The sequence below is a fragment of the Pipistrellus hanaki genome (assembly GCF_964339955.1).
Source record: "Pipistrellus hanaki genome assembly, chromosome: 5".
NCBI lineage: Eukaryota > Metazoa > Chordata > Mammalia > Chiroptera > Vespertilionidae > Pipistrellus > Pipistrellus hanaki.
Genome location: NC_140507.1, coordinates 2,689,852 through 2,714,113, shown reverse-complemented (window position 1 = coordinate 2,714,113; position 24,262 = coordinate 2,689,852). Strand labels below are relative to the sequence as shown.

The 24,262-nt window shown below is 48.2% G+C and overlaps 1 protein-coding gene across 2 annotated transcripts in view; it reads left to right on the top strand.

Annotated features, from left to right (window-relative positions):
* The window catches only part of BAIAP2L1 (BAR/IMD domain containing adaptor protein 2 like 1), a 76,099-nt gene that overhangs the window by 38,109 nt on the left and 13,728 nt on the right, over positions 1-24,262 (top strand). For both annotated transcript variants that reach the window (XM_084886176.1, XM_084886177.1), the window contains exons 4-11: positions 13,554-13,615; positions 13,720-13,791; positions 15,640-15,777; positions 16,401-16,553; positions 19,585-19,752; positions 21,726-21,852; positions 23,365-23,566; positions 24,136-24,213. In XM_084886176.1, the coding sequence (XP_084742302.1) occupies positions 13,554-13,615; positions 13,720-13,791; positions 15,640-15,777; positions 16,401-16,553; positions 19,585-19,752; positions 21,726-21,852; positions 23,365-23,566; positions 24,136-24,213 (1,000 nt within the window). The remainder of the gene's footprint in view (positions 1-13,553; positions 13,616-13,719; positions 13,792-15,639; positions 15,778-16,400; positions 16,554-19,584; positions 19,753-21,725; positions 21,853-23,364; positions 23,567-24,135; positions 24,214-24,262) is intronic.

Sequence of the window (24,262 nt, the reverse complement as noted above, 5' to 3'; positions counted from 1 at the left end):
ATAGTCAGGATGGCTAGGAAAAGCATGCCTTCTCCCAGCGTTGAAGTAACTGCATGTGGAAATGATGCTCTACGCTTAGTAAAAGGAACTACAGATGTAAAAGCTAAGCTGTCCAGTGAGGGTGCCTCAGTTTCACATCTAGTGCCTCCTAGTGGAACTTGCTACATCGCTGCACGGGTTTCATTACGCTTGATTGTACCTGCCCATGAAGTGTGTGCAGAGCAAATTGTCTTATTTAAACCCAATTTTCACAATGATACAGGTTGGTCTTTTTCTTCTTGAAGGGTATCGTGTGTCCTATCCACTCAGGCTGGGGAGAATGTAGCGGCTTGTCCTCACGCTCTCAGCATAGCCAGGAACAGCTGCTCAGGGGTCCGAGCAGCCACCCAGGCCGCAGGGAGGGCGGTGGCCCAGGGGACCCAGGAGGTGCCGCCTCACCACCGCCACTGCCAGTGTGCACGAGAGCCACTCACTTGCATCCTCTTGCAGTCGGGCGGTTCCTACTCTGGCTCTGTGCTGGGCCTCCAAGTGTGTGTCAGAAACAAAACCACCGAGTTCTGACACAAACCAGGGAAGACCAGGAAGGTGACTCAGGGCTGATGCACAGGAAACCGCAAAGGGAGGCGGCCCCTGTGACAGGCAGAGGAAGGAGGACAAGGGCGAGGGACCCGGAAGACGGGTGTGGGTAGCATCATGACATGAGTGAGGCCTGGCCTGGCCTGGCGCACGTGTCCAAGCCCGCGGTGCTATCACAGTGGAGAGTGACAGCCATAGCTGGGTGACATTCTGAAAGTTTGGGGGTGACTGCGCTTTCTCTGGTGCTCTTTCCTGTAAAAGTATTAAAAAGTAAACCGGTGAAAAGATGCTCAGCATCATCAGCCACTAGGGAAATGCACGTCGTAACCACAATGAGATGCCAGTTCACATCCAACACCGCGGCTGTCATTAAAGAGGCAGAGGGGAGCAGTGTGGGCAGAGGTAAGTCGAGTCCTCACGCATTGCTAGCGGGCATGCAAAATGGAGCAGCCGCCTCAGAAAAGAGCCAGTTTCTCCATGTAAAGTTCCCACGGAACCCAGCAATGCCGTTTCTTAGACACTATTCCAGAGCTACGGCGCCCGTGCCCACACACAACCTCGCTAACACTATTCACAGCGGCCAGAGGTGGACACACCCATCCATCCAGCAGCTGGTGGACAAACAGCACACAGCCCAGCCACACGGGGGACTGTGTTCAGTAATAAGAAAATGACGCACAGACCTGCACTCCGGCATGCTCAGCGCAAGCAGGCAGGCTGAAAGGCCACACGTGTATGATCCCATGTGTGTGAAATGCCCCGTCAGCAGATCCTGAAGAGATGGGCAGGGGGCGGCAGCTGCCAGGGCTGGGGGCAGGGAGGTGGGAATGAGTGGCTTAGCGGCTGCAGGCTTTTCTTCTCAGGCAGGGAGATGGCTTTGAACTGGATGATGGTGATGGTTGTACAATATTGTGAATGTGCTGAATGTCACTATGGGTAAATTATGTGTATTCTGTCACCAAAAATAAGAGGAGAAACAACCAAAAAGCATAACTGTGCCGCTTCTGAGACGTTTCCAGTGTGGGGTGTCTTAACTAAGTCACACTAAATGTAATAGACGGTCATGACCGAGAGGTGGTGGCACCCATTTTCCATTCCTCTGGAACATGCAGGCAGCCTGGCATCCATTCACGGCCTCATTCTCCTCGGCTTTCCACGGAGGAGAAACTAAAACCCTGAAGAAGAACCCAGGTTGTCAGAAATCTTTCCGACAGTTCCGTTCGCTCTGTGCTTTGCAGCACATCCCTGTGTGCTGCCTCGTAGCCACTGCATGACCCGCGAGAGCTGTTGTTGGCCGGCCCTGCACAGTGTGAATAGCACAGCAGGTGGGTTTTGTTGGCACGCCTAGAAACGCAGAGTCCAGGAGTCCGACTGATTCCCACAGCAGTCCTTGGGGTGAGGGTACGGCCCCTCAGCAGTGTCTGTTGTAGGGACGTCCTGGAGGGGAGGTGCAGTTATAAGGAATGTGCCAGCCCTTACCCTGCTCAGCAAAACTTGGTGAGGCAAGGCTGTGAGAGCTGGTATACCCTAGGACAACCGTCACCACCCTTCGGACCTCATGGGCCATCACCGGTTGGCGACCCTTGCTCTAGGATGAGCTTAAAATGTTTGTTGATCAACTAAATGAGTGTATCAGACCTGGAGGTTGGGCTCTCCCATTCCGACTCTGTGAACCAGGTTTCTCTGGCTCTCTTGAAACCATGGCTATCGTTTACAGCATGAATAAACTTGGTCCGGCCCTGACCAGCTGTATCAGTTGAATGGACCATTGTCCCGATAGAACAAGGTTGCAGGTTCAATTCCCGTTCAGGGCACGTGCCCGGATTGCAGGCTCAATCCCTAATGTGGGGCATACAGGAGGCGGCCAATCAGTAATTCTGTCTCATCATTGATGTTTCTCTCTCTCCCTCTCCCTCTCCCTTCCCCTTCCTCTATGAAATCAATAAAAATATATTAAAAATATTTTAGGAGCATGGGTTCACAGATAAAATAAAAATTACAAGGTGACCACAGGGGCAAATTACGTGGCAAGCTCTTAACAACTAAGAGCTGGACTCTGTCCAGATGAGCCTCTTCCTGTTCCGAAGGCAGTGAAGCTGATGGATATGGGAGGCGGTGCTCATGACGCAGGCCTCAGCTGGCGGCGGCAGCTCCCATTGTTGCAATGAAAGAAATGTGTGACTGACTGAGGTCTCCTCTCCGCATGGATACTGAATATTTTAATCTCATCTCACTTGTATTCTCTACCTAATCTTCACCTGAGGGTATTTTTTCCATTGATTTTTAGAGTAGGAGGGAGGGAGGGGAGAGAGAAAGAAATATCTATGTGAGAGAGAGACATCAATTGGGCTGTGGAAGGCAACCAAGGTGCGTGCCCTTGACCAGGAATTGAACTCAAGACCCTTTGGTGCCTGGGCTAACATTCTAACCACTGGGTAACCCCAGCCAGGGCAACGTATAAATCCAATAAACTAGCTTATGAGTCCTTTAAGAAGTTTAGAACTACTCTTTGATTTTATAAGGAGTATAAGAATGTGCTTCGTTTTTTAAAAATTACCTTACTAAAAATAAAACTAATAAACAGTTTCTGTCTTTATTACTTTAAAATACGTTTTTTACATAATTAAAACCTGTGGCTATATAAAAACCTGTGGCACTGCTTTTTTAAATTTAGCATCCCACACATATTTCTTTGAATTCGCACGTCATTCATTTACTCGTCATGTTTAATCGCTGCCTACATTTTCCTTCTTTACATTTTCCTCTGTTGGTGCTGCGGTGGAGTCCCTGTTCTGTGAAGAGGGTGGCACTGCGGCACCAGGACCAACACGGGGTTTGTTTCTGATTTGCTATTTTGAAAAATTGTTCCTTGGGAGGGTGTGGGGGCAGGAGGCATTCTAAGGTATTCTGAAAAGCACATAAAACCAGGTATTTGTGATCAGGGGATTACTTTAGTTTTTCTTTCCTGGTTTAGAGGACCCTGTGCTCATTCCAATGAGCATCTCTACCTGAGAGGCATTGATCTAGTCCCTGAGGATAAGTCAGTGCTCCCAAGTCCCTGCTCCAAAGGGGGAGCGGCCGGTTAGGTAGAGTGCTCAGGCCGTGCAGTGGGAGGGAGCGCTGTCCTGGGAGGCCATTCCAACGGTGCTGGCAGTGCCAAGGCCCGGAGGCCGCCTCAGGTTGGGCCACAGTTGGAAGCCAGTCTGGGTGAGATGCAGGTAAGAAAGGAGGAGTGGGAGGGGAGGGGTCTGGAGGTGGAGCAGGCTCCAAGGTGGGGCCAGTCAGGTAGGGCCTCGTGGGTCCTGGTAAGATTGCCTGAGGTGGGGGTGGATGCCTCAGAAGGTTGTGAACTCAGGAGGGTGGTGGTCTGACTGTGTTTTTAAAAGTTCGGATGTGTGAGGTTTGGGATGCTTGTCTGACGAAGTGGAAATGTCGCCGGCGCAGCTGGAACGTGAGCCCAGAGCTCATTGTGTGAGTCCTTCTATTGTAGATCCCAGTGAACTAGACGGGCCCTGTTTTGCTTGCCCAGTGGCAGTGGTACTCACCCTCCTGCCCTGTGGCTTCCCTCAGCCCCAAACTAACAATTCCCGAGGCTCACAGCTGGCAGATGCTCCACTTCTGTGTTCTCAGCTGGTCCTCACTGCCCCTGGGAGGGGCTGATGGTTACAGGACATCCTACAGATGCAGGCCTCCCGCCCCAGCCCTTTCCCTGCACCCCTTTTCCAGCGCGAGTTGCCTGTGCAGCAGCAGTGGGGTTCCCTGCCATTTGTCATGGATGGCCATGTTTTTATGCCTCCTTAGTTCCCTTAGGGGTTCCATATGTCTGGTTCATTCGGCCTTCGGCTACTCTTAGTCTTGGAGTTGGTTCCTCTCTCTGTGTGTCATGGGGTCGTGCCAAGTTGGGGGGAGAGGGAGGCTTTATGGGTCTGGTGCTGTGGGGAGCCAGTCCCACCACTTTGGTTCTGCTTCCTGCCTGACCCACACATCTGAGCTGAACCGGCTTGGTGACCGGCCAGCCTCCGCCAGTGCATTCAGACCTCTGTGAGGCCGCCCGCCCCGCAGGCAGCCCGGCCCGTTTTCAGGCAGCACTGACAATTCAGGCGTTCCTTCTCCGAACTCCCACAGGACGGGCGCTGCTCGCCCCGAGGTACGCAGTAGAGAACAGCCCACTCCTCCTCGTGTGGCCTCGGAGAAGTCACCTCCGAGCCTGTCCGTCGCCGCCTGTGTGATGCGGGGACAGCAGTGCTCCCTGGGGTTGTGAGGACTCAGTGAGGCCATCGCTGCAGGGTTTGCTAGCACAGCGCGTGGCACAGGGTTCCCTGAAGCCATGGCCGTCGGGAGGGTCCGACAGTGTGTGCCCTGCCACCTCCCCCTGAGGTAGAGGAGGGGAGGGGACGTTTGAACGGTGATGGCACAGTCATGTTTGTTCTCCTGTGGTTCGGTGGTCAGTGTGGAGGAAGAGATAATAAAACGGATACTAGTTTTGTGGAATCTTCCTTAAATCCAATCATAGTAGGACCCCCCAAAACCTCCGAGGGGGGTTGTGGGTGTAGGTCAAAGGAAACATGACTGACTGAAAGTTGGGGTCTGTAGTCTGTTTTATTTTGTTTTTAAGCTTGTTGAAAAATTCTTCACTTAAAATATGTAAGATGGTTTTACTCAGTAACACTGAACTGAAAACTGTCTCTTAGCACCTTTTTACCTTGGCATTGCCTAATCTTTGTGAATCAGAGCCTGGTTTGCTTTCTGTTGATTTTTAGATGGGGGGGGGGGGAGGGTAGGCGAGAGAGAAAAAAAAATCAGTGTGAGAAACACATCATTTGGTTGCCTCCCGCACACACCCCTACAGGGGGCTGGGAATCAAACCTGCAAAACCAGGTATGTGCCCTTGACTGGGAATTGAACCCAAGACCCTTTGGTCTGAAGGCCAACACTGTAACCACAGAGCAAAACCAGTTAGGGCCAGGGTCCTATTTTAACACTTAAAAAAAAACTTTTAAAGATTCCGGCATTTTTAAAGCTTGAATGGAAATGCTTACAGTTAATTAGTGATACCAGAAGGAGTAACTAGTTGTGAGCATCATTTATTATTGATAATACTCCTGCTTTCATTTTCACTAGTAATCAAAATGGTTGCATTTTAGCCTTAATCTACTAATCAATGAAAAAGGAAGATGAATAATTAATGTTAAACTTACCTCACCTCATATAAAAGCTTGTAGAAAACATTTAATCTTTTTAATGCTGTATTTTACATTTGGGGTAAATAAAACAACCACTTGTGATCTGTATATGGATGTGAAATTGATCTGATCTCTGTGTGAGATATAATTGAGAACCTTGAATAAACGGCTGTTGCCTTCAGCTACTAAGTAAGAGCAGCGCATGAAAATCCGGCGTGGGAAGCAGTGGCTTAGCCCACTCCTGCCCTTCGTTTAACTGGATGGTCCTAGTGTGCAGCAAGCAGGTTAGCTTAGTTTAATTGCGAATCAAAAAGAAATGGTAAGAAACCTCCCATTTGCTCTCCCAGTGGATTATCAGTCTGCCTGGCAGTTACCTCTGCGCCCTGCCATGGCCGTGAGCTATTCAGTCACCGTGCTCAGGGAAGACCTCTACTCCGCATCACCTGGCGCACTGAGCACTGGGTCGCTGATACCCTCTGCTTGCTGCACCTCTCTGCCTCGCTGAAGACTCGAGTTTAAAATAGCCAGGATAGTTTACTTGTAAAGCATTTCTTACATGCAAATTAGGAATTAATTCACATGTCCGAAATACAGGGCGTATTGGTTTCCATGCATTCTTCCCTCAAACCTGAAGTCCTCCCTTTCTTAAAAAAGAAAAAGGAAGAGTGTTTCGCGTTGCCATCTCTAGCTACCTTATGTCACTTTTCTGGTATTGCCAAACTTCCTCAATAAATGGTTCGTACGGACTGTATCCGCTCTGCACCATCCCTCGCTTCCGGGCCCCTGTCTACCAGGAACCGGGAAGCTGGGAGGAATCTAACACTGAGTCTGTGTGTGCCTCGCTCTTGGCGCCTTTCCCGTGTTAGGACACTTAATCCTTTCACCTTGGGCTGCCAAGTGTCCGCACTGAGCCCACATAGTCTGGGATTGTAGCTTCTTGTTTGGCAAAATGAAAATTTTGTAAACAAAAATGTCTCTTGTTTAAAAAAAAAATCTTGTTTGTGGTTCAGGATCCTCTGAGACCGGACCTCTGTGTCAGTAAACCTTGGTTAACTGGAAGCTGCCAGGAATTTGCTCCTGAAAACTCTGAGTTGGAAACAGCTCCGTGCGGGGGCCAGTCCTGCCTGAGGGGCTCGCTCTGCGGCTGCTGCCCCAGTCTCTCTCCATCTGAGAGTAGTTGTCTCAGCGGAGGGGAAAGGGTGGCAAGGTGATGGCCCGGCATTCAGGTTCAACAAAAATAATTTTCCCATAGGAATTTCTGCAATCAATATTATATTTATTATAGAAATAATAAAAGTGCGATGTTTCTTATGAAATAAAATCCAGTACAACAGACGCCACCTTCGGATGGGTCAGGCTTTTGCTGGAGTCTCTTGTCCTGCTCTTTGTCCCTATCCTTTCTTCCTTTCTTCCTTCCTTCCTTTCTTTCTTTCTTTCTTTCTTTCTTTCTTTCTTTCTTTTTTTAAATATATTTTATTTATTTTTTACAGAGAGGAAGGGAGAGGGATAGAGAGCTAGAAATATCGATGAGAGAGAAACATCGATCAACTGCCTCTTGCACACCCGCTACTGGGGATGTGCCCGCAACCAAGGTACATGCCCTTGACCGGAATCAAACCTGGGACCTTTCAGTCCACAGGCCAACGCTCTACTACTGAGCCAAACCGGTTTCAGCTCTGTCCCTGTTCTTTACGTCCCTTTTCACTGCAGTGGCCCTTTCATTCATTTGTTCAATAGACGGGCACACGATCACTAAGAATCAAATGGAGTTCTTATTCATTGCAGCTTCCAGAAGCACTCAGACACCCGTGTGCTGTCCCCCACGCAGGTGCAAGTTCCTACTCACTCTAGTTGCAGATGGCTGCTGCAATGTTTCTTTTGTTATTGTTAATTAATAGAATTTATTTTTTTAGGGCAGTCATAGATTTATAGAAAATTGAACAGATCTTAGCCAGAGTCTCCACACACTACTCTCTCGCCACTAGTTTCCTCTGTTTGTAACATCTTGCATTGCTGTGTTACATTTGTTACAAATAAGAACCAATCTTGATACATCGGCAACTGAAATCATAATTTACATTAGGGTTTACTCTTGGTGTTCTATGAGCTGTTGGGTTTAAAAAAAAGAAAATGTTGTGTTTTTTTTTTTTTTTAAGGAATAGTTGACTGATTTTGAGAGAAACATTGATGTGAGAGCAAAATATGGATCGGCTGCCTCTTGCATGTTCCTCTCCAGGGATCAAGCCCACAGCTTTTGGTGCATGGGAAGATACTTAACCAGCTGAGCCACCCCAGCCAGGGCTGTGTTCTGTGAATTGTGACAAATGTTTAATGACATATCTACCATTATAATAGCTAGTCCTCACCTCCCCCACCCTTGGCAACTACTGATCTTTTTACTGTCTCTAGTTTTGCCTTTTCCAGAATAATGTCATTAGGTTGGAATTATATAATATGTAGCCTTTTCAGACTGGCTTTTTCCACTAAGCAATGCGCACTTCGGCTTCCTCCGTGTCTTTTTTTGGACGTAATAGTTTCCTTTTCACTCCTGAATAGCATTCAGTTGTACGGATGTACCACGGTTTGGTTATCCATTCATCTTGGTTGCTTTCAGTTTTTGGCAATATGAATAAAGATGCTATAAACATTCACATGCAGGTTTTTCTGTGGACATTAGATTTCAGGTGACTTAGATCATGGTAAGACTATTTACCTTCCTAAGAACCTGCAGGTCTGCTTTGCCAGGTGGCTGCACTGTTTTGCATTCCTGCTAGCAACGAACAGTCAGTTCCATTACTCCACATCATCACCAGCATTTGGTGTTGCCTGTTTTCCAGATTTTAGCCCTTCTGGTAGGTCAGTGGGGCATTTCATTGTTGTTTTCATTCCCAGTTCCCATTGGCATTGGATGCGGAGTATCTTTTCAAATGTTCATTTGCCATCTTTATATCTTGTTTTGGTGAGATATCTGTTCAGATCTTTTGCTCTTTTTTAACTGAGTGGCTTGCTTCCTTATTGTTGAGTTTTAAGGGTTCTTTATATATTTTGGATACAAGTCCTTTATCAGGTGTATACTCTATTTCCCCCAGTCTGTGATTTGCCTGCCATACTATCTTATTCTTCTTCTCTCAGCCTTTCTGGGTCCCTGTATGTAAGGCCTCGTCTAAGCAGGATAGAGTTGAGTGTTGTTGCTTTTTTAAATCCTAACAATCATCGTCTTTTATTTGGACTGTATTGTTTATTTACTTACATTTTCTTGCTTTCTATTCTCTGTCCTGTTCATTTCTTCTCACCTTCTTAAGGGCAGGAAGAAACTAGCTTAGTAATTAGGCACTTGAGGTTTTTAGCATGTGTCCTTTCTTGTCTAAGTCAGATGTTAGTGACTCTGTACTTTCACCTGAGACAATGAGGGAACTCTGGGAGACGTAACCCTATTGTGTGACTCCTGTGTGTCCCATTTGTCTTCCTACGATGGTACACGGTGATCAGTGGCAGAACTCTCACTGCCGCCCTGCAGAGACTCTACTCATTCTGCCACTGATCACCGTAGAGTCTCTGCAGGGCGGCAGTGAGAGCTGTGGTGCTGCATTGGGTCAGTCAGATGCCCGGCTTTTGGAGGAGCGTTCAGTGATGCCCCCTGTTCTTGGCATTATCCCTCCAAGGCACATTGCTACTGCACCAGGGGCTGGGCTTAAATCGCCCCGGGAGCTATTCTTAGGTGCTGGCAAAGCCTTTCAGGGGAGGCCACAGGTTCCTGACATAATCCGCCTCTCAGCCTGGGCGGGTAACTAATCCTTGTTCTCCCTACTTGTGTAGTTTACTTTTACGTCCATTGTGTTTCCTCATCGTCACATTTGAGACTTGGAAATAGTCAGGAAGAGTATATCCTTTCTCCACTGACACTTTTGGTCATTCTGCATTAATCCATGCGGTGTAACTTTAGGCCAGGCTGGCTGCTACCCTGTCATTTCTTTGTCTTATTCCACTTGAAGTCACATGGAGATGTTTGGGTGTGAGTCGGTCATTGCTCTGTGCTTTCTTCAAATAATAAATGTGCTTTGATTACCTGTGATCAAATGTACATGGAAAATAACAGGTATGGCTATATATTCACGTGTTCTGTGCTACTCGGGTCCATTAGTGTCCCCATTCCGTTCCTCTAAATTTCTACTGTGACTTGATGAAGAATTATCTAGTTGAAGATATATTAATAGTCCAATGACTAATCTGTACTTAGATGACAACTATATTCTATACCAATACTCTTTTATTAATATTATATGAGAGAGAGAGAGACTTTGATTTGTTGTTCCACTTATTTATGCATTCATTGGTTGATTCTTATATGTGCCCTGACTGGGGATCGAACCTGCAACCTTGGTGCATTGGGACGACGCTCTAACCAACGGAGTACCCGGCCAGGGCCTATACCAATACTTCTTTAAATTTTTATGTAACTTTATTTTAAGCTCATACTGCCTATTGTCAAAATATATATCTTTAGACAAGATTGTCCCCAAAATGTTGGACATATTTGTTCATAGTTCCTAAAATTTGCTATCATATGAATTTTAGGAAAAAATGAGTGGTAGACATTGACTTTTAATTATGTCAAGTTCAGGATTTTAAAATAGCTATATAACTTAAACTCCTTTAATAATTGACATTTAAGAACACAATATATTCAGACTTAGTCACATGACTGTACTTACTATGAGTTTCTTCCCAAAATGTTGGCTCAAAACCTAAAAGGAAAAAAGTAAATGGTTGATTTGTTACACGCTGTGCTGTGATTTCTGGGATCAACACATTAATTCCTGTCTGGGTGTGTGTGTTTAGTTCTGTTCCATTAGAATCTGGGCTGTGCTTTCTCAACTCCACCCTCTTTTTTCAAAAATATATTTTTCTTAAATGTAATTTATGAAAAAGTAGGTTACAGGGCTAAGAGTAAACAAATGTGTGTGATACCACATTTCTGACATAAAGCAACACGTGGTACCTAAGAGTAAACTTCTGTAGATGAAACATAAAGGCCATTTTCATGTTCTGTTTCAAGATACACTGTTGGCAGCATGCGTGGTCACAATAAAGATGTTTTCTGATCCTTTTTATGACCGAGGACTCGGTGGCTGCTGCTATGAGGCTGGCATTGAAATTCCAGGAGCTGCAAGGGACAGGAATAACAAGGGCAGGGGCAGGTGTTCGGTTCCTGCCCGCACAGTGAATGGGCTTTTCACTAAACCTTTTGAGCCTTCGCCATCCCGCTGCCTGCTGGGAGGAACTGTGGGCAGGAGGCCGAGAGTGCTGAGGTGGGTGCGGGGAGCAGGGGCTGCGGGGAGCGGGGCCTCCGCCAGAGCGCAGGGCAGCAGTGCCCAGGCTGGCGCAGACTTCAGTTTTAGCGCTCGCTTCTCAGAGATCTACATTACATAAATAAGGTTGTAGAAATGAAGCTCCTGGCAGTACGAACAAAACGAATGCCTTGATTCTGGCCTAAATCACTCTGACTGTTGAAGCAAAGTTGTTTTAGACTTTTTTTTTTTTTAAGTAGATCTGATTTGCCAAGAGTAGAGTGTTTGATTGTTAAGCAATGGAGTGGGCTTTTGCTGTTGTTGTTTTGTTTGTTTTTTTAATCTCCGGCCAGGAGTTACTTAAGTGTTTAACATGTGAGTTACATGGGTTGTTTCACCATCTGAAATGACCAAATGATATAAAGTGACATGGATGTACTTATATTCCTGGTCATGTGAGGGCTTCCTTTGTGAAGAACTCTGTTCCGTGCTGAGCCTCAGGAGAATGTAATTATGGGGTAGATGAGGGGTGTAGAGCGGGCACTTCGATTACTGGGCGGGATGGACCCATGGGCGCTGGGGATGGGTCTGCCCTCCCTCTCAGCACGCTGTTCAGGTGGAGGCTCCTTGGGGACCACAGGTTCTGCACCTGTAACCTCATCAGGTCCTGTCTTACAGGAGACCCTCTGCCCCATGGTCAGACCACGGTCATTGTCAGTGCTGGGCAGGTAGCTTCCTGCTGAGGAGTTGGTTCATCTGGGACGCCATGGGGAGGACCTGTGACCTTTGCATTTGGAAAGACCCCTGACCCCCAAAGAGAGCAGACTGGGAGGCCAGAGAAATGATAGGAGCTGGGGGGGGGGGGGGGGACTCCTAGAGGGCCACCTGGCAGGTTGGACAGGGGACTCCTCTCCCTCCTCTGGTGGAACATAGAGAGTGAATGTAGACTCCACGTGCTGTTCCCACGTGCCTTCTCTCCTGGCAGGAAGGGCTGGCACACTTGTTACCCGAAGTAGCAGGACAAGTAAGGGGCATGGCTTCACCCTAGAAGTGGCGCAAATGATGGCACCCCATGCACAAGGAAGTGCATCTTTGTCCCTGGGCATCACACACTGCGGCTGGCTGGCTGCCAAGACCCGGGGTTAGAGAACGGGCTGAGTTCACTTTTAGACATGTCGAATGTGAGGTGCCTCACAGGACAGCCAGTGGACATGCTCAGGCGGCGTTGAATTTCTGGTCTGAAGATGAAGGAAAGGCTGGGCTAGCCCTTTGGAAGTTGCTGTCCTAAACCGTTTTGAGAGCAGGGCCTGGGGGAGTCATTGTGTGGAGTGTGGCCGACGTCCTGGTCCAGTCGGTGTCCTTTTCTCTTTGCCCACATACTCCCTCACCCACAGCCTGTCATCTCCCCCAAAGGACCCCTTTATCTACCCACAGAACTGTGGGTGACCTGCCAGCACAGTTAATCGCTTGGTCTAGTCTGGTGGCTGTCCTGTGTGGGTTTGGTTTTCCAGTTCTTAGCTATCAGACTGTTTGGTTCCTGTAGATAAGTTGGCGGAGAGAGGCTCTTGTTCACCTTCATCAGAGTCAGGAGCAGAGAGTGCGCCGGCCGTGGCCGGCAGGGCTGTGGCCGGCAGGGGGTGTGCTGTGCAGGCGGGCTCGTCCAGCCGCTCTTCGGAGTAAGGCCGCTGTCCTGGAGCGTGCTCTCTGTCAGTGCGATGGCCCTTAGACTGACAGGGCCCAGGAGATCGAGGCAGAGCACCATCCCGGCCGTGGGTTTCCCCAGCATTAACATCTTCCAGAACGATACGAGAACTAATGTGAGAAACAAAAAAAGCTTTATCTTTTCTGACAGAAACTCAGACTGCTCTAGGGATTAGATAAAAATAAGGCCTTTGTTCCTATAGTTAGTTCCTATAATGATCAAGAGTCTCTTTTGTAAGAGAATGTAACAATTAAACCAGATAAATTTAGCACAGGAGATGAACAAATATAGACCCCAAAACTCCACAAAGTGAGTTTTAAAACAGAGTTGGCGTTTCTTTTTTCTTTTTTTTTAATTTCTTTTTTTTTTAAATATATTTTTATTGATTTCAGAAAGGAGAGGGAGAGAGAGAGAGATAGAAACAGCAATGATGAGAGAGAATCATTGATCAGCTGCCTCCTGCACACCCCCTACTGGGGATCAAGCCCGCAACCCAGGCATGTGCCCTTGGCCAGAATCGAACCTGGGACCCTTTAGTCTGCAGGCCAACGCTCTATCCACTGAGCCAAACCAGCTAGTGCGAGTTGGCATTCTTTTGAGGAAGGGTATTGTAGAGTGAGTTTGCGACCAGCTGTGTTCCCTGGCACCCACCCCATTGTGGGGCGTGGTAAGCTAAGTGTCTGGGACTGCCGCCCGCAGGTTCTGGGGGCATCGATGGACTGTGAGGCACTATTTTACTTCCCTTCTCCTCGTTACAACACCACACAATGGCTTCCCTCCTAACTTGTCTGGTTTTGTTCTCAGGCCACGTTCTCATAGAGATTTCAAGTACCCACCAGAAACTTGACGAGAGTTTTAGAGAAAATGTATGTGAACTCTTTTTCTATTTTTACAACATGTATTTCTTTTTAAATTTTATTTTGTTTAACATCTCAAATCTTGTATGAATATTTTTATTTCCTTTTAACAGTTCAAAACATTCCACAAAGAGATTATACATGAGTTGGAGAAGAAGACAGAACTTGACATAAAATACATGACCGTGAGTACTCAGTGTTGCTCTGTCTCCCTGGTGGCGGCAGGCGTGGGCACGGGGCCCGGCTGTCCAGGAGGCTGCACTCACCTGACTCTGAGCCGGTTCAGCAGCAGATAGGGATGGAGCTGTGGACAGGTCCCTGGGGCTGAATGGGCTCGTTTCTGCTAACTCTCAGCATCCTTACTAAAAAGCATAGAAAAAATGCTGCGAGGAATCCTGCTGCTTCTGAAAGCCTTGCCCCCAAGCCCACACACATGTTGGCGACAGCTGCATCTGTGTTCCAGCAGCTGTGGCTCTCCCAGCTGGCTCCGTGGGATGGGGGGTGAGGGAGAGCACTGACTGGGCGCCAGGTCTGATATCAGAGACCGCTCCTGCATGGACCTCCTGCCGCCACCTGGTACTGTCAGTTCCAGCAGCTTCTTCCTGCCTGGTCCTGCCCTGCACACGGGGCTCTTTCTGTTTCCCCCGACTGCCCCCCGGGGCCCCCTTTCTTCTCACTCAGACCCGGGCGCAGTAAGCCGGGCTCAGAGGAAGGCGCAGGACCGGCTGGGACTGCAGAGGCGGGGGTGATGCCAACGCACTTCGCATCCCTACAGAAACTCCGAAATGTGGGAAGGAACTCATGCTATCCTCACTGTGCAGTTAGAGGGCAGAAGTGGGCCTGAGAGAAATTAAGTAATTGCTGAAGTCGCATGGGAAATGAGGGAGGAACCCAAAATTCTAACCTAGGTCTGTCAGGCTCCAAGAAAAAACTGTTGCATGGCTTCCAAATAACTGGAGCTGATTGTTCTTCTTCAGTCTCTTGAAATCATCCTAATAATTATATCTAATAAAGAGGAAATATGCTAATTGACCCTCACACCATCACAAAAATGGTGGTACCCGCAGCCAATAAGGAGGGAATATGCTGACTGTTACACCCTCAAAGATGGCAGCACCCACAGCCACAAGATGGTGGCGCCCAGTCCCTCCAGCCCTACCAGGGCTGCAGGCGCGGCAAGGCTGGGTCCGCCCCCTGTGGGCCTGGCCGCTCAGCACACCTGCCTCCAGAGTCCCCCAGGGCTGGCCTGAGGCACAGGCAAGCCTCAGATGGTGGCTGCCCGGCCGCCCAAGGCTCAGGTAACCAGGGCTGCCCGAGGCTTAGGTAGCCAGGGCCGGCTGAGGCTTGCGCAGTGGCAGCAGTGGAGGTGTGATGGGGCATTGCCTTCCACTGATTGCTGGGTTGCCTCCTGTCCCTGAGGGCTCCTGGGCTGTGAGAGGGGGCAGGCTGGGCTGAGGGACCCCCCCTCCAGTGCATGAATTTTTATGCACAGGGCCTCTAGTAAGTCATAAAACAGGAACCTGAGATCTAATATTGTTGACTTATCCTCACCAAATTACTGACCACCCAGTGTCCAAACACCTTGGAGGAAAGAAGATCAAGAGAAAGAAAAGACATTATCCTCTGAGAGCTGCCCTCTGGTTAAGAGCCTTTCATATAAACAGAACGTTAGGACAAATCAAAGCATTAAACCTTAAAGTTGAAGAGAGGGCAGTATGAAATGGGGGTATGCAGGACCACATCCCGGGGAGGGTGGTGTGAAGTGGGGGTGTATAGGACCATGGCCAGGGGAGGGTGGTGTGAAGTGGGGGTGTAGAGGACCACAGCCCGGGGAGGGTGGTGTGAAGTGGGGGTGTATAGGACCACGGCAAGGGGAGGGTGGTGTGAAATGGGGGTGTATAGGACCATGGCCAGGGGAGGGTGGTATGAAGTGAGAGGCAGGCCAACCATGCCCAGTGAAAATGCTGGCAAAACCTGCCTTCAGGTTTGTATGGTGCTGCTGCTGTGAAATAAGTGCAACGTTTAACTTGCAGGCCACTCTCAAAAGATACCAAACAGAGCACAGGAATAAATTAGATTCTTTGGAGAAATCTCAAGCTGAATTGAAGAAGATCAGAAGGAAAAGTCAAGGAGGACGAAATGCACTCAAATATGAACACAAAGAAATTGAGGTAAACTCTTCAGCATGACTTTGTTTTGTTGGTGATGATTTATAGTTTGTTTACCACGGTTAGCCCTTCACCCGCTTACGGCTGAGCTGCTGTTGAAGTTAGAAGTGAGCATCTGACAGCATTGTGAGCTGCTGCAGGCTTTTCCAGGGTGAAGCATGCTTAGTCAGTGGCCTCCTAAAAACATGGGCATTTCCTGCCTACTGGGCCCGGGCAGGCATTGTTATCCCCATTTCACAGATGGGGAGGGAGCTTCAGTCAAATCATGTGGTTGACTCTTGGAACTGTGGTTTGAACTCAGACTTTCTGATTCTAAAGCCCATGGTTTCCCAGTGGAACAGGCGCTTCTCCCTGCAGTACAAAGCCATACTTTGTGCCAACTGCCCCCCCGGAATGTAAGGCCTTTGGCAGCTGCTCTCGCAGAGGAGTCAGGGATCTTGATAAGAACGATGCTATCTGCTTGGGCCAGGTTACAACTCTGTTATTTTGTGTAATGTTTATCTGTGTTTAGCAGTTAACTCCATTATCCAAATAAACCGAGTGTAAAGATGGCGGGAGATAAATGCTGGGCTGAGCAGCTGCTTGGTTCCTCCTGTCACGCTGCGTAACTGTTCTTGCTTTCCTAGTACATAGAAACGGTCACCTCTCGCCAGAGCGAGATCCAGAGGTTCATCGCGGAGGGCTGCAGAGAGGCGCTCCTGGAGGAGAAGAGGCGCTTCTGCTTCCTGGTGGACAAGCACTGCAGCTTCGCCAGCCTCACGCAGCACTACCACCAGCAGGTGCGGCGGCCGGGACCGGTTTCCCGTCGTCTTTAAATGCCCTGAGATGCTTTCCAATGCAGTTCCACACACGCCCCGGCACATAGCGGCGGACCTATTTGCCAATGGGAAGATTTCAAAGAAATAGTTTTTGGCCAACTTGAATATTTAACTTTTAGACATCTATAATATTTTTCATTAGTGTAGTAATTCGTCCGTATTTAAAACCATTGATAAAGTAATGTTCAGTAATTGAGAAATAGCACGTTTTTCCTTTTCTTGCCTGTGAGTCAGCTCTTGTCCAACTCCCAGGGCTGCATCTTTGGCCTCAGTCCTTCATCAGAGCCCCAAAGGGAGGCCCTGACCCAGCAGGTCCACTCTACATGGGTTTGAGATGCTCACCTCAAGGGCCCATGTCCCTGGAAACTGCACCCAGGCCGCAGGCCCCATTGCTGTAGGCCCTTGGCCAGAGGTCCTTTTCATTCCTCTTCAAGGAGTGAAACGATCTCACCTGCTGTCCTGCCCTCCTTCACAGTAGCTGTGAGCTTATAGCCCAGAAACCATTACAAAGCATGCACTCAATGGCAATGGCCTTTCCTCCTTTCTAAATGGTGAATTGTGTTGGGTTTATGTAAGCATCCAAAAGTAGCATTGATTGACATCAGTTATTCATTGTTATTCATAATAAAGTAATTTGGAGAGTGCTGCATGATATGAAGCACTAAATGCATAGTTATAAGGCAACTTCCCCTTTTTTTCAGGTGAAAAAACAAAACAAAACAAAACTTGGCCTTGTATGTATGCATATATCATGTTACGAATTCTATAAAGTCTTTAAGGAATATTCAGCCACCAAATCTAAATAGCAAAGATCTGCCCGCGGCATGGTTCAGTGCTTGAGCGTTGACCTATGAACCAGGTCAGGATTTGATTCCCGGTCTGGTCAGGGCACATGCCTGAGTTGTGGGCTCGATTCCCAGGGTGGGGTGTGCAGGAGGCAGCTAATTGATGATTCTCTCTCATCATTGATGTTTTTCTCTCTCTCCATCCTCTCTGAAATAAATAAAAATATATTTGAAAAATATATAAATAAGTAAGTAAATATTGAAGACCTAAACTTGTTACAAGAATGAACTGCTATCTTAGGTGATCACTTGTGTCACCAGTGCATCTACTAGTTCCACATGGGAGGGTGTCCTACTGGGGAAAGGTCAGAGGCTGGAGGACAGAAGCTCTTCTTTGGCGGCAGCCTGTGGGCGCTGGGGCACTCAGTGTCATGAGAGCTCTAGTTGTTAGCAGTCTTTCTTACACTTAACCTTGGGACCCAGTTAGGCTTTTTGTTATTTAAAAAAAAAAAAAAAAAAAAAAAAAAAAAAAAAATATATATATATATATATATATATATATATATATATGAAATTGATTTTTTACAAAGAAAAGAAGAAAGGGATAGAGAGTTAGAAGCATCGATGAGACATCGATCAGCTGCCTCTTGCACATCCCCTACTGGGGATGTGCTCGCAACCAAGGTTGCGAACCCAGGACATTTCAGTCCTCAGGCCAAGGCTCTATCCACTGAGCCAAACCAGTTTCGGCTAAAATATATTTTTAATGGTTTCAGAGAGGAAGTGGGGGGGGGGGGGGAAGGGAGAGGGAGAAACATCAACAATGAGAGAGAATCATTGATTGGTTGCCTCCTACACAACCCCCACTGGGGATCAAGCCCGCAACCCAAGCATATGCCCTGACTGGGAATCTAACTGTGACCTCCTACTTCATAGGTCAAAGCTCAACCACTGAGCAACTCCAGCCGGGCCCAGTTAGGCTTTTTAGAGGGACACAGACCAAATCTGCTGCTTTCTATAAGCATCCCTTCAACTTTCTGAACATCCCTCTGTGCCGTCTGTACCCCAGCTAAGGCCCCAGTCCTGTCAGTGCTCCTGGGTGCAGCAGGCCCACAGTTGCTGTGTAGGGCTTACAGTCGGCACAGAGGTGGTTTGGGCAGCAAAGAGTGTTAGGATTTCCACCAACATCCCCAGCCCACACCTGATGAGCAGAGCCTCTGAGTAAAAGCAGAGTGTCTGCTATGGAAGCAGCTTCGAGGAAGGGCTGCTTCCCTGTTCCCAGCAGATTGCTGCCCTGGAAAAGAGGGTTCATGGAAAGGCCTGCAGGGACCTCCAGCTGCAAGAAGCAAAGCCAGGCTGTGGGAGCCTCTGGGGCTGTGGGACTTCTCTCTGTCCATCTGCAACTCTGCTCCACAGTCCAGCCCCATGGTCTGCCAGCCTGAGGCCAGAGCGCCCCTCAGCGCTGGCGCCGATGCAGGGCCCACCGCACACTGCTGTGGCCCCTCAGGCCCAGCACAGATCTGACTCCTCTGGCTGTAAATCCGGTTTCCCTAAGCTGAGCCCGCTGGATCCCCTGCCTGTCTTAGAGGTGTTTTCCATAGGAGTGGGAGGACAAAGCGGTGGTTGGCATTTCCTGGTGATTAATACGGATTGCTCAACCCTTCCCTTTTCGTTTTTGAACTTGTTCTTAATCTTTTACAACCCTATATTAGTCTTAATTATTCACATGGAGGGAGAAGATAAATTGTTTTAAAATATATATATATATTTTATTGATTTTTTACAGAGAGGAAGAGAGAGAGACAGAGAGCTAGAAACACTGATGAGAGAGAGACATTGACCAGCCGCCTCCCGCCCCGCCCCCCCCCCTCCCCCCCGCACCGGGGATGCGCCCGCAACCAAGGCACATGCCCTTGACCGGAATGGAACCTGGGACCTTTCAGTCTGCAGGCCGACGCTCCATCCACTGAGCCAAACCAGTTTTGGCAGAAGATAAATTCTTTTAGAACAGAAGCCTACATCCTTCTCAGCAAATAAGACAGCAAATACTCACAGAAGTCAAACTACTCCCTGAATTTCACTCTGAGCTCCCGTACTTCTGGTGACAAGCCGGCAATGTGTTGTCAGTGATAATCGTTTGATGTAATTTTTGTCAGCTCTTCCGACAATACATATTTATCTGTGGTTTGTTTTCTTTGGGTTTACAGTCGGCAGAATTACTGAATTCCAAACTGCTGAGGTGGCAGAAAACCTGCGGTGATGCCACCAAAGTGCCAGACGAAATCATCAACATGATAGAAGAAATAAAGACCCCTGCCTCCACCCCCACGTCCTGGACGCCTCAGCCTTCGCCAATGGTCGAGAGAAGCAGCATGGTAGGAACTGGTTTCCTCTGAGATCTCTATTGTGTATTTGCTTTTTTAAAAAATAATGTTTTTATTGATTTTATAGAGGAATAGAGAGGGAGCGATAGAAACATCAATGATGAAAGAGAATCATTGATCACCTGCCTTCTGCACTCCCCCTAATGGGGACTGAGCCCAAAACCCAGGCATGTGCCCTGACCAGGTATCGAACCAGAGACCTCTCAGTGCAAGGGATGACGCCAGCCAACTGAGCCACACCAGACAACCCACCTTTCTGTGCAGGAAGTGATAACTGTTGGAAGCTAGGTGCTGGGTACATGGAGATGTATGGTGCTATTCTCTCACGTTTGAAATCTTTCTAAAATATATTTTTTTTCCATTTCTCTCTCTGCCCTCAAAACACAATAACAACTGATGGGCTCATTAGAAGAATGGAACTGCTTGGAAAATTAAACCGAAACATTTCCAAAACACAGTGCAAACACAGAAAGAGGACTTTTTTAATGGGAAACATGTTAGGCCAGCTGAGACATGGGAGGTACACTGCTCTGCCTGCCCAGCCTCACCACTGAATGTCAATGGGGATCTCAAATTCAACTTGTCCAGAACCAGTGACTGACTTTTTTTTTTAATGTATTTTATTGATTTTTTTATTTTTTTTATTTTTTTTTACAGAGAGGGAGAGGGATAGAGAGTTAGAAACATTGATTAGAGAGAAACCGACCAGCTGCTTCCTGCAAATCTCCCACTGGGGATGTGCCCGCAACCAACGTACATGCCCTTGACCGGAATCAAACCTTGGGACCCTTCAGTCCGCAGGCCGACGCTCTATCCACAGAGCCAAACCGGTTTCGGCAGACATCCTTATTCCAAAGCTGCCTCTCCACAGCCTCCCCCACCCCGTGAATGGCAGTGTTGTCCTCCCAGTGGCTCAGACCGAGTGCGGCGACGCCTTTCTCTTGTCCCTTATGCCACTGTCAGTCCCTAGGCCAATCCTAACGTTTCCATCCTCAGAGCCTGTCCCAGTCCAGCCCCTCAGCCCTGCGCTGCTCTGACCGCAGCCCCTTGGAGCCGACCGCGGCAGCCTCCCACCTGGTCTCACGTGGCAGCCAGGCCCATCCTGGATGCAGGAATGACCAAAACCTCGATAAAACTGCAGAATGTTAGGGATAAAGAGAAAACCTCTCAGGAGGGAAAAAACAGATTATTTACCAAGTAAAGAGAAACCTCTTTACAGACCAGGGCACATGGGTTTTGGGCTCAATTCCCAGTAGGGGGTGTGCAGGAGACAGCTAGTCCATGATGTTTCTCTCAGTGTTTCTCTCTTTCTTCCTCTCTCTCAAAAATCAATAAAAACATTAAAAAAAAAAAATTAAGCAAAGCACTTAAAGTTCCAAGGGAAATTGTTTCAGATGTAGAATCTGCTGTCCGAGCAGCACTAAGGGAGCCTGAAATCCACAGAAGGAAAGTAGATGAGTGGTCACCAGGGGGCGAGAGTATGGCGAGTGCCTGCTTTGTTTCTGTTTTGTTTTTAAAGATAATGGTTTTATTTTTTTTAAGACAAAAAATGAAAAAATATTTAAATAGCCAAAGCCAGCTTGGCTCAGTGGTAGAGCGTCGGTCTGCGGACTAAAAGGTCCCAGGTTCGATTCCGGTCAAGGGCATGTACCTTGGTTGCCGGCACATCCCCGGTAGGGGGTGTGCTAGAGGCAGCTGGTCGATGTTTCTCATCGACGTTTCTAGCTCTCTATCTCTCTCCCTTTCTCTCTGTTAAAAATCAATAAAAATATTTAAAAAAATAAATAAAATAAAATCTTTAAAAAAATAAATATTTAAATAATTCAAAATGGGGTATTGCCCTACAACTAAGGGAACTTTGGGGAAATTTGGAATGTAGAGCATATAATATGAAACAGCCCTGGAAAACTGGAATTCCACTGCTCTGTTAAGCTACTATTAAACTAATGAAGACTTTTCCACAGGCTGGGAAAGAGTATGACACCCTTTCTAAGTACCCATCCAAGGTGCCCCCGGCTCCTTCCGGCAGAGTGATCGCCAGCCCTTTGATTGATATGTTCAATAACCCAGCGACAGCTGCACAGAATTCAGGTAAGGTATTTCTTTAAAATACCTGTCTAAACTTTTAAAATAAATATTTTGGATAAATGCATCTTGAGGTAGCGGTGAATAAGCATGCATATGGCACATGTCCAACATTGAGGAACTTACACCTCAGAGCACACACAGGTCTGGATTTATGGGAAAACCAGGGGACATGTTATACGTGACACCTTCTCTGACACATTCTAACTCTGTGTACCAACTGATGTTTGCAGGAGTAAATATGCTATTGAAGTTATTTTTAAAACAAGATAGGATGTACAGAGAGCCTCCATGGTGTCCCGTATTCAGTGGCAATTGTAATAAAATTTCTTTTTTCAATAAGACTATAAAGGTTCACGTAACAAAATTATGGTTGTTGATCTTACCTGGAGGCTCAGTTTGAATTGTAATCAGTTATTTTCATCATCAAACCTCGCCCAGGCCTCTAGATAGGTAGCTCTGCTGAGAGTACTGAGCTCTGTGGACTGCACTGCAGTAAACTGGGACAAGTTGTTTGCGGACATTTCGGGAGACTTTGGTTAGACTCGGCTCTGCCTACAGCAGTCTGGCGCCCAGCACCCCGGAGACTGTCCCAGCGGCTAGCCCGTCTCTGGGTGACTCCTGGGCCCCTGGGTGTGAAAGTCGTGGCAGTCGAGCGTGTGCTAGAGAACCAGGTTAGCCCACATGAGGCTGATGGGGAAGAGATGAGATTTTCCAAATGGCATCTGGGGACATAGTGGTCTGCAACCATTTACCTTTGAAGGAAGGACTACAAGTTATATACCATGTAGAGTTAAAATAGGTAATGCTGTGTGCATCCCAGCCATTCACATGACTCTCTGATTCTTTTTGGTAAAAGGAAATAACATTGCTAGTGGATTCAGCACCACTGAGGTACTTAGAGAGCGCGTGGTGAGAAGCTAGTAGAGTATACAGAGTAATTAGTAAGACTAAAGAGTAAAGCAGAGAGAGATCTTACATTGTTTTATAAATAGTGGGCTAGCAAAATTTGACTGGAAAAAATACCTAAAAAGAAAAAAATCTCCATTCCAATTTTTGTTTTGAGTGTAAATATGAGGCGGTATTTGAATTGAGACACAAACTGCACAGCGTGCTGCTCCACAGAGTGCGGTTTGGGCTGTGGAGCCAGGCCGCCCGCAGCTGGTTCCTGGCTCTGCCCGGACCAACCCCAGAGGCTGTGCGGACTCGTGAAGGCGCTCCTCCGGCAGCATTTCCCGGCTCTCCTTTGGCTCAGGCCGGGGCACTGAGGCCTCCCACGGCCTGTGGCTCCTGTGGTTCATCTGGAGAACAGGGAAGGGAAGCATCCGCACATGTGGTGGTGGGCGGCCTGCCTCTGAGAGCCGCCCTGACTCGGGAGGTGTGGGAACGTGGCAGGCCCTGTTTGACCCTCTCCGTCGGGCCTCCTTGCAGTCCCCTGTAGTCCACCCCTCCGGCAAAGGGAAGGGTGTGGGCCGATTGTCATTCTTGGAAAAGCCGTCACCACTGTGTCCTCTTCAGCGTCTTCGGAGGACCCCAGTTTACAGCGATCGGTGTCTGTTGCAACGGGACTGAACATGATGAAAAGGCAGAAAGTGAAAACCATCTTCCCGCACACCGCCGGCACCAACCAGCTCGGCTTCGCGCAGGGAGACGTCATCACGCTGCTGGTCGCCGAGGAGAAGGACGGCTGGCTTTACGGAGAGCACGACACCTCCAAAGCGTAAGTCTCGGTGGGAGCGTCCGCTCCGGAGCCAGAGCCCAGCGCCGCAGAGAGCCACTGTCTCTCCTGTGAGCGCGCACGGTCCTGTGGACACACATTTGAGCCAATGTTACGGCCCTAGCTCAGCTGTAGCTGTGGTTTAGTTCAGCAGTCGCCAGCCTTCCGGACCTCACAGCCAGTGGTCCGTGGGTCGCCAGTTGGCGACTGCTGGTTTAGTTAGCTAACCAGAACTGTTCTGTCCCAGGCTGTTTTCTGCATGTGTGCATGGATAGATCAGTTTGACATAGAATAATCTTTAGGTCATAGGTGTTGCCTCTGAAAATAGGTTTAAGTATTCTCTTGTTTTTTCGATTTCTCAAGGATAATCTGCGTATCAGCACACAAATGGTTTTCTGTGTAGTTACTCATCTATTAAACAAAACCAGGAAGGAGCAGGGGGATTGAAAGGGGATCCACATAAAGGAACACTGTGTGTGAAGCACACATTGTGTGATGGGTGAGAGGTCCTCAGTGTTTCTTGTTCAGCGTCCGCTGCCCACCCACAGCGTCTCTCTCCTCCGCCCGCACAGGAGGGGCTGGTTCCCATCGTCGTACACGAGGCTGCTGGAAGAGAACGAGCAGGAGGCAGTGAGTGTGCCCTCGCCGAGGTAGGACTGGCTCACGTGGCCTAGTGACAGGGCACTCAACCTGCTGCTT